Consider the following 10403-nt stretch of genomic DNA (forward strand, 5'->3'; position numbering starts at 1 on the left):
CGTTTCATAAAATAAATATCAAAAAACTAAATCAAATATTTGGGTATCATCCATTTGGTTGGAGCAAAAATTATAGTCTGGAACAATGATAAGTTAGTTTATCAAAAGTCTAAAATTGAGTATAGTTTTATATTTATTAAGCGGTCAAATAATCTTTAATGCAAAAAATTAGTTAAAACAAAAATAGAACTCATACATGGTATATTAAAAATACATAGAGTAGAATTTCCTACTTTTCTCACGATTATTTCTAAAAAGCATAAAAGCCCAAAAATATTTAAAATAATTTATTAATTAATATGATCATCTATACGATAATTAAATCTATTCCTCACACATTCAAAATCTTTGATTACTTTATCATTTTTATATTTATTAATCAGTTTTAAATAATTCCCGCTTTCGTAAATAGGATCAATAGTAAATAGAGAAAGTGCACTTCTTCCTCTCCAATTTTCTAAGAATTCCTCCAGAATATCTAAAGAAAATTCGAATTCGTTACTAAATCTAATTTCATTAAAATTAGGTGGTGCCGATCTAATTAATATATTTAATAATTCATCCCCATATTCCAAATTCTCTTCGTAAGTATCCTCATCGTTATCGAATATAACTATTAATAATGATTTTAAATTTTGACATCTTTTTAGTAGTTTTTCAAGTTCAATGAAATTCTCCTTTGTTGGTGAAATTAAAATTGACAAATATTCAATTAAAGGACAATTTTTATAAACTTTACGAATAAAATTGAGAGAACTTTCATTAAAGTTATCGTTTTGAAGTTCAAAGTCGATAATGTCATGAGGTTTGAGTAAGATTTTTTTGATAAGCCCTCCACTATTTTCAATTAAACTAGAAGCTACATTTATCTCGTTATACTCTATATTAAGGATTTCAAGTTCGGGATAAACCTGCTTTTTCAATGTTTTTAATTGTTCTTTACTAAGAAAAAGATTTTCACCAATTATTAATGTCTTTAGTTTATATAATTTTAGAAGTACCTCTAAGAAAAGTGGTTGATCATTATCTTCTACATAATAGAAATATATTCTTAAATAATTGAGACTTTCTGCTTTCTTTTCTAGAGCAAAAAAACTATCTTTATAAAGATGTTCTGTAATAAAACTATTTAAAAAATCATCTATCCATTCAAAATGCTTTAAGTTCTTCTGGACTTCAATTAATTTAACAATCCCAGGATTAGGGCTGTAGTCTGTATTAATAACGACGAGTTTCTGTATACGTTGACAGAATTGGGATATTCCATAAAAGTATGAAGAATCAATAGATGTATCACATTTTAATTCACAAAGTAAATCAAGACAATTCTTATTTTCTGGAAAGTAAAATATTTGATGTTCAATTGATCTCATATCTAAATATTTCAAATCTCGACATTTTTTCATAAAGAAACAATAAAATTCTTGTTGTATAATAAATTTGTAATAATTTGATTTTGATCCAATAGAAATTATATTATTTATAGTACTTATGTTGATACTTCTGCAGAAGGATAAATAATCAAACATGATGGGTTTAACTATAATTGAAGGAGATCGGATTCTTTCCTCTGTTATGAATTTTTTAATATTATTAAAAAAATAGCTAGTAATAATGTTAAACAAATAACTTTTATTTCCATAATTGATATCACTATAGGACCAAGGATACCTCCATAAAATTGGAACGGCTGTTTCACACCAAAGTCTATTAACCATTAGACATGAGAAGAGGGATTTTGGATCATTTTGTAATTCTTCAAATATCAAGAAGAGAATGTCCTTATTGAGATTAGGCATTTTATTTAAAAAACAAAAGAGAGGTTTAAAATAATTTTTTGAAAGTTAAAGATTTTTAGTCGAAGTAGAGCTATATTTATGTAATAAAATACCGGAATCGAGCTCCGCCAAATTTTCCAAATTAGATTATTCTGCGTGACCGTAAATTTTAATACAATAAGGTTTCACAACAACGAAAATAAATAGTAAACACTTGATCGGTATGAATACGAAAAAAGGAAAGGCCAAAATTTTAAACATAGTAATGCCAGGACCATCCAAGGCATTAATTATAAACCGCAGCAATATATTTATTGTAGGTATATAACACAATGTTTATTATTGCATAGTTCTTTGTAGATATTTTATTATTTTATAATTCGGGTAATAAACTCCCAATTCAACAGTCATATGTAACGTTTAGTGTTACATAGTTCTCTGTACTACATTTTTTATGATTTTTATAATTTTGGAAATAATTTTATTTATAGGTTTCTTAATGAAGATCATTTGTGTTGATCCAAATTGGAAATGTAATTTTACTTGAGAAATATTAAGTTTATGATGGCTAATAATAACATGAGACGGTTATTAGTGTTTCAAGACCGGTTTTCCGTCTCCGGTTTCAGACCAATTTAACCAGAGACTGGTTTGGAAAAATTCTCTGTAATAAGATTTTAAACCGGTTTGGCATGTCAGACCGGGTTTCAATCTACCTAAAAAGGAAATATAAGTTAAACCGATCTTGGTTTCTTTAGGCCAAACCGGTTTGAAACCGGTTTTGAAGACCGGTCTATAGTTATTATGTACCTCCCCACTAGACCCCGGCCTTACAACATAAACAATATTTATATATCGTTACGTTACATTTATTCAGCACTGTACTTCTCAATACTTGGCCTGACGACCAGTCGACCGCCCCTGCCATCGCCGAACAAGAGGCATTCATATAGAATTTTTTTCTTTTGCAAAATTTGTAGGATAGCGAAATAAATTTTATATAAATTAGCGTTTTTAATTATTTATTTTAAGTTTTTGAATGAAACTTTTAAAACATACTGCAGGATTCCCAGTTTTTTCGAGATCGGACCGGATTCCTACAAAATAGAAAAAAAAAAGTTAGTAAATAACAATTTTAAGATCAAAAAAAGAGGTTACTTTTAGCAGTTGAAAAATTAAAAACGGTTAAAAATTTTTATTATTCTATGTATTTTTTAATAAAAATTATTTAAGATTTAAATTATCAGATCAACGAATTTTTCTATTCGCATAGATTTTACTAACTAAATTAATTTTTTTATTAATAGGTTATTTTATTATTCCGATTTATAACTAGGCTAAAAAAATAAATAAATAAATGAAAGTATCCTATAGAATTGTATGATTTATTTTTTGTTTAAAAAAAATATGATTATTGTTTAAAAGATTATAAAATTTCTTGCCATATTTAAATTATGTAGTAACTTTTACATTGATACATTGATAGTTCTTTGATGATCGTTCATATAAAATAACTTATTAGAATTTTTTTATTAAGTCAGACTGATTGTAAAAAAAATTGAATTAAATTGTGAAAATAATTTGTCTAAGATCTCTTTTTTCATTGGAAATTAAATTAAAAAATATAATCCACCTCTACGAAAAGTCACATGATTTGAATAATTAAAAAGTTAAAAATTAATTATTGAAATTAATTTTTATATATATAAATATTAAAAAATGTAACAATAATATTATTATTTATTAAATTAAATATATGTATAAAAACAATAAGAATTTTCAACTACTTAATTTACATAATATGTAATAACAATATTTTAATTTTAATACATCAATTTACATGGATTCCCTGCGACAGACGCGTTCATCAATTATTGAATCCCATGATTTTATATGATGTCATATGACATCATAAAAGGGAGGGAAAATTTTTCTTTTTTCTTTTTGTAGAATACCGGCCAGGAAGTTTCCGAAATTTCTTCCTTTATGTTATTTTTTTTTTGTAGTTTCTTTGGAACATCATTTTGGAGGACCTAAGTAAGTTTTCGAAAATGTCTCAATAACTTTCTTTAAAAAGGGTTTATTGCATTTTTTTATAGAACTATCTTAAGGAATAGTACTATTATTAAGTACATAAGTCCAAATGACTTTAAATACACCCACCTGCCAAAAGTATCCGGACACCTCTAAAAAATGACCATTAAATCACATTATTTCGACGTCCAGTGATCAGAATTTAATGATTTATGATTCATTAGATTCGTCAAATTGAGACGCATCTAACCGCAGTATTTTCAAGTCTGTAAGTTCAATAGATCAGAAGTTATTGCGGAATGTCTAAAAATAGTAAAATGCAAATAATTTTTGATCCATCAATTCTAGAGACATGAAAATAATAGATACCATGTATCTTAACAAGACAAATCTAATGAATCATATTTCATCTTTCTAAGTTCAATAGAAAAGAAAACGTTTTGAAATTTGTATATGTCAAATTTTTAAAAGTGAATAATGAATTATTTGCATTCTACTGTTGAGAATAACATCTGATCCATCAAATTTAGAGACATAAAAACACTGCAATTAGATGCATCTTGATAATATGAATTCATTGAATCATAAATAATTAAATTCTGTTCACTGGTTATTTAAATAATGTGATTTAACTTTATGAAGTAATTCATTTTTTATCTTTAAAACTTTAGCAAATACAAATTTCACAACGTTTTCTTCCCTATTAAACTTAGAATGATGAAATATGATTCATTAGATTTATCTTGTTAAGGTACATTGTATCTATTATTTTCATGTCTCTATAATTGATGGATCAAAAGTTATTTGCATTTTACTGTTTTTAGACATTCCGCAATAACTTCTGATCTATTGAACTTACAGACTTGAAAATACTGCGGTTAGATGCGCCTCAATTAGACGAATCCAATGAATCATAAATCGTTAAATTCTGATCACTGGACGTCGAAATAATGTGATTTAATGGTCAATTTTTAGAAGTGTCCGGATACTTTTGGCAGGTGGGTGTATATTGTTTCTTCCATTGGAATATTGATCATGTTAATGCAATTGAATTAGGTGACAAAATATTTGTATTATTTCTTTTTTAAGTTATCTAAAAAAGAAGTCTCAAAATTAAAATGTCAAATGACTTTTTTTTTTAAAAAAAATAAAAAGAACTTAATCGAAGTTGGATGAACTTGCAATTTCGTTCGTTATTTGAATTTTTCCAGATTTTATTAGCTTCTAATCTGCATTATTAAAAATTCAAATCATATTGGTAAGTATGATAAAAGTTAACATTCATTATACTTTATTTCTCTTTAAAAAAAAAAGAAACTTCATTCATTAAAATTCATTTGATTATATTTATTTACCCATTTATCTGTTGATTAATTTATGTGATAATACCTATAAAATTTTCATAATTGATAAAAATTGTCATTTTCAAAGTATGGCGACAGAAATTGTTTGACCTAAAATTATATACAAAAATAATTTTCCTATTTTTTATAACAGTAGAACTCATACATGGTACAATTGGTACATACTACTTAGTATATTAAAAGTACATAGAGTAGAAATTTCTTACTTGCTTACGATTAATTCATGATAATAATACAGTTAAAAGCCCAAAAATAATGTTTAAAATAATTTACTAATTCCATAATCATAACGCGATTATTCAAAATCTTTGATTACTCTATTACTTTTATATTTATTGATTATTTTGTATAATCCTCTTCTATGTAATTAGAATCAATAGTAAATATGGAAAGTGCACGTCTACCTAACAATTTTCTGAGAATTCCTCCAACATTTCTAAAGAAAATTTGAATTTCCTACCAAATTGGTGCCGATCTAATTAATATTTTTAATAATCCTCCCCATATTTTAGTAAGTATCATCATAATTACTATTTAATATAAATTTTGTTCCGACACCGCAGACGCCGCCGAATAGGATATATTTGGGGCTATCAAATATGACGACTAGGAATCAAAAATTGACGGAAAAGGCCCTTAAAGAAATGGTCGAAGGAAATAGTCTGGCTGAAGAGGAAATCGTGAACATGATTAAGAAATGGCGAATCAGAGAAAAGGATGCATACTCAGAGAATAGTGATGAAAGCGAAGGAGATCTTGAGTTTAACATATTGGAAGAATCGGTTAGTAAACCCTTGAAGCGTGGTAATGCAGCAACGGATGAGGTTGTCGATATCGTAAAAGAACTTCGAGCGAACAAAGATATGAAAATTAAATACGCTCGTTATAAGGTACCGACAAACGAGGAGGATGATAAAATTCCAAAGTTAAGAGAGAAAATAACAGAGCTGGAAGAAATTTTTGAGGCAGTCAACAACGAGATAGAATGGGAGAAGATACAAGCAGAAGCCGCAACTATAGTAAGGGTCGAAAACGGTTTCGATGCGAACGAAGGATAAAAGTCAGGAATTTAAAAACTGGGTGATGAAGGAAAACAATTTTCTCCTCTTGGAACAGAAAATCATCAGTTTAGCGGAACAAAATGAGATTCTGCAAGAATACACCACGCTCAACAATGATTTCCAAAAACGACTCGACGAAAACTATATGACCGATGAAAGAGAGATTGGAGAGAAACGACCGATATTGGAATCGCCATGGGCAGAAAATTCGAAACGGAAAGAAGAGAAGACGGAAAAGAATAAGAAGAAGAAGAAGGACCAATAAGGTTAGGAAGAGGAAAAGTATTAAGAGCGTAGCAATTTGCATTTGAATCGAAGTCACGTGATTTTACGTAAAAAATTATTCCGAGAAAAATTCCGTTCACATTTCATATTACCGACAATCATATTACCGACAATCATATTACCGACAATCATTTTACTGACACTCATTTTACCATCAACACTTACAGTATTTATTACTATTTCACTACCCACTTCAGTTATGAAAATTAAAATACATATTTAATATAAAAGAATTTACCATAATATATAAAATAAAAAATTGATCAATATATAACAAAATGTAAAATACTATGATATTTATACATAATAAAATAACTTGAATTTAATATTTAATTTTATCAATTTTATTTTTTAAAAAATTTATTTCAGCTTCATAATATGTTGTACTTAGAATTGTTCTTTAGAATGCTTACAAAAAAAGCAAATTATATAAACTAAATTAAGAAAATTATTGAGTATTTCAAAATGCTAATTGAATATAATAATGTACTGTATATTATTTCAATTAATAATAAATACTAACAAACCAATAAAAGTTTTATTTTAAACAATAATAAATAAACAATAATTATTTTATTACAATACTTAAAATTATATCGGTAAAATGATTGTCGGTAATATGATTGTCGGTAATGTGAACCAGACCCATATGGTGCAAAGTAACAGCAGGTAGCTGCTAATCATTTTATAATAAAAAATTGGGCAATTTCTTTATAAAAATTGAAAAAAAAAAAATTATTTTTTAATAGAAAATTTGCTAATTTCTTTTTCTAAATTAAAAAAAATTTTTATTATTTTTAATGATAATTGCTCAATTATTTTATTATTATAAAAATTAAAAAAAGTGACCTATTTAACAAAAGTAGGTTAATAACTAAAATAGTCAAAACCATTTTATTATGGTACGTAAACTTTGGCCGGAATTATATTTTGGCCATATTTATGTGATGAAAATCACCAGTAAAATCGCCCGCAGTAAGATTTAGTAATACTCTTAAAATACTGCATTTCATAATAAAATAATGTAATTTATTATTAGTATGGGGGCGAAGTCCCCGACAATAGAAAAAAACGTTGAATCACAAAAAAAAAGTTTTTCGCAAACGTTTTTAATTATTTTAACAAAAAAAACGTTGCGAAACCGTGTAATTTAATAAAAAAAAAAGTTTTCGCAAACGTTTTTTAATTGTTTTAACAAAAAACGTTGCGAAAACGTTTTTTATTTTTAAGCAATTTAAAATCAATTACGGTAGTTGCCTGTGTCACCACGTTAAATTAAAATTAAAAAACGTTTGTATTTTTTTATTATAAAACATAAAATAAAAAAAGAAAAATTTTTTTTTAATTTTTTGCTAAAATAAATAATATTTTTCCTTTTTTTTTATTTTTTTTTAGTTCTTTTTAATAAAATAATTAATTAATTTCACTAGAAAATATTTGAATATTTTTTTTTTTTGTTCGTATAAATCGTATAAAAAATTTTTTTGTTGATCCCAAAATTAAAAAAAAAACTTTAAAAAATAAATCATACTTTTTGTCGATACACTATTATTGTTAAAATGTTCGAATTGTAAAAAAAAATTTTTATAAAAAAACTTTTTGTCTCAAATAAAGCATCGAATAAAAATTTTTTTAATAGATATCTTTTTTAGCGTTTAAAGTTTTGAAATAATGCTTATTTCGAGTATACAAAAAATTATAAGGTTTTTATTCATCCAAAATTAAAATCACATACATAAGTAAATATGTTTTTATAATTAATTATAATAATTTTTCATATTTCGTTACAATAAAAAAGAATCAAGATGTCAAAAATAATGATAATAACCAATTTTAACACGAGAATTAAATTAAGTAATTATATATCTAATCTGATAAAGATGAATTGATTGGTGGAAAATAAGGAATATGGAATACAGGATTGCAAGAACCTAAGCAAATTGTTTCAGAGGAATAATAACAATGAGAATATGTAGTCAGTGACACTATAATTTCATCTCCCCGAGTTAATTTTGAGGTATCATAACTGTCAAGTCGTGTATATTCATAATCTCCTTCATAAAGTGAATCACAATTAAAGCTATTATTATTACAATAAATCTTATGTAAGATATTACTCCTATCGTACCCATTTACCCATGTACGATCTCCCACAAAAGTAAAAAGTGGATCTTTTGAGCCATCATCTTTATAAATCATGTAATCTTTAATAATCATTACTCCCTGTTGCAAACAACATGGGACTTGTGTTTTATCTGGTTGAACTAATTTTAATTCAACCAGCCCTTCTACTATGAACCGAACACTTTCAAATATACTTCCATGATCTTTTATTATAATAGAATAGCATAAAAAGAATTAATTATTAAATTAACTAACTTGGATAAATAGTGAAAATTTTGTTCTTTAGATAGCTTACCGTAACAGTTGTCAAAAGATTTAAAAGCAAAAGTTTTGAAGAAAGTAAGAAATAATACAATAATAAAAATTATAAGTTTCATGATTAATGAGTTGTTTGTATAATGAAAATAACTATCATAGAAGTTGTGATTCTGCTAGTTTATTTATATGTAAAATTTCAGATTGTAAAAGTATAAGAAAAAGATTATCATATTAGACATCCATTATTGGTATGTTTTAATAACATGTCTATCATCATTCAAATAGACCTGTTTGGTTAAGAACTGAAACATTTACGAATATTATTTAAACTCGAATATTTCATTTTATTACCCCTTAATGACTAAATAATTACACCGAAATGGGTTTATTATGGGCCGATCTACTACAGCAATTTACATTTCAACTATTGTCAAAATTCTATTAGTATGGCTTTTTTAATTTAATATTCACTGATTTTATTATACTTGAATTTAGAAAAGTAAATAATTTTAAATCTGAAAGAAAGTGACCAGATACGGTATTTCTCTTCCCGACAGGACATTTGCCTGCCAGGTTTGTCCAAAGTTATGTAGAGTTATGCACAACACGTGATCGTGAGACCAGCGTTGGGAAATTTAAACGGTCCTTAAGCGATCAGCAAACATTATCCCTCATAAATATTAAAAGCATGTAATTAAAACGTGTTTCTCATATTTACTTAGAAAGTAATGTTAATTTATCATTACCTACTACGTTATATTTTTTCAGACATTGCCAATGTTCATTTTCAGTTAGCATTTGATATCATATTATTTGATACATTATTAGAGGACTATCTACTACATTACCAATATGGAAAAATCTCAACTACACACTAAATGTTGAATATCGAATGAGGAACGAGATATGGTAAATGAAAAGGGAAAGGATGAGGAAAGAATACATAGAAATGAATTACGAAATCAATATTAAATGTACTAAATTTACTAAATTTTATATAGTGAAAAGGGAGCTGGCTAGAACCCTGACGATCAGAATCCCGTCACAATACAAACCTGACGTTCACAACCCTAACAAATTATAATCTTGAAAATTCAGATCAGCAGTTGTATTACTGGTATCCGATCAAAATCTCTTGCACGACTAACACAAGATCGACGACAAAATCTCGATAATCCAAAATCCTGACAAGTCATGTGTGTTTTAATAAAATAATTTGTTGCAATATGTAATATTTAGTTTAAATATGGTAAATTTTATAAAGTTGTTCGGATAATCAACTTGTCGGTATAATAATTTGTCAGGATTTTGATTTGTCAAGATTTTGGATTGTCGAGATTTTGTTGTCGGTCTTGTGTCAGTCGTTCAAATGATTTTCGAGATTTCGTACCAAAACCGTATTTCTTATAAGTCCATATAATGTCCTATAACTCTATCCAATATAAATTTTTTCATATAAAATTTTATGAATTTATAAATCACACATATAATTTGTTTAT

The 10403-nt window shown here is 26.4% G+C and overlaps 3 protein-coding genes across 3 annotated transcripts; 1 reads left to right on the forward strand and 2 right to left on the reverse strand.

The window, feature by feature from the left end:
* Positions 1-290: 290 nt before the first annotated feature.
* Positions 291-1799, reverse strand: OCT59_008644 (uncharacterized protein; the record flags this gene model as incomplete). The annotated part of the gene is made up of 1 exon (XM_066142651.1): positions 291-1799. One exon carries the CDS (start codon positions 1797-1799, stop codon positions 291-293), a length of 1509 nt encoding a protein of 502 aa, XP_065999513.1.
* Positions 1800-5775: 3976 nt separating this feature from the next.
* OCT59_008645 (uncharacterized protein) lies at positions 5776-6502 on the forward strand (the record flags this gene model as incomplete). The annotated part of the gene is made up of 2 exons (XM_025329541.2): positions 5776-6195; positions 6293-6502. 2 exons carry the CDS (start codon positions 5776-5778, stop codon positions 6500-6502), a joined length of 630 nt encoding a protein of 209 aa, XP_025167400.2.
* A 1886-nt stretch (positions 6503-8388) lies between these two features.
* OCT59_008646 (uncharacterized protein) lies at positions 8389-9023 on the reverse strand (the record flags this gene model as incomplete). The annotated part of the gene is made up of 2 exons (XM_025332778.2): positions 8389-8849; positions 8942-9023. The coding sequence occupies 2 exons, from the start codon at positions 9021-9023 to the stop codon at positions 8389-8391; spliced, it is 543 nt and encodes a 180-aa protein (XP_025167399.2).
* Between the last annotated feature and the right edge of the window lie 1380 nt (positions 9024-10403).

Source organism: Rhizophagus irregularis, chromosome 16 (genome assembly GCF_026210795.1).
Source record: "Rhizophagus irregularis chromosome 16, complete sequence".
NCBI classification, from domain to species: Eukaryota; Fungi; Glomeromycota; class Glomeromycetes; order Glomerales; family Glomeraceae; genus Rhizophagus; species Rhizophagus irregularis.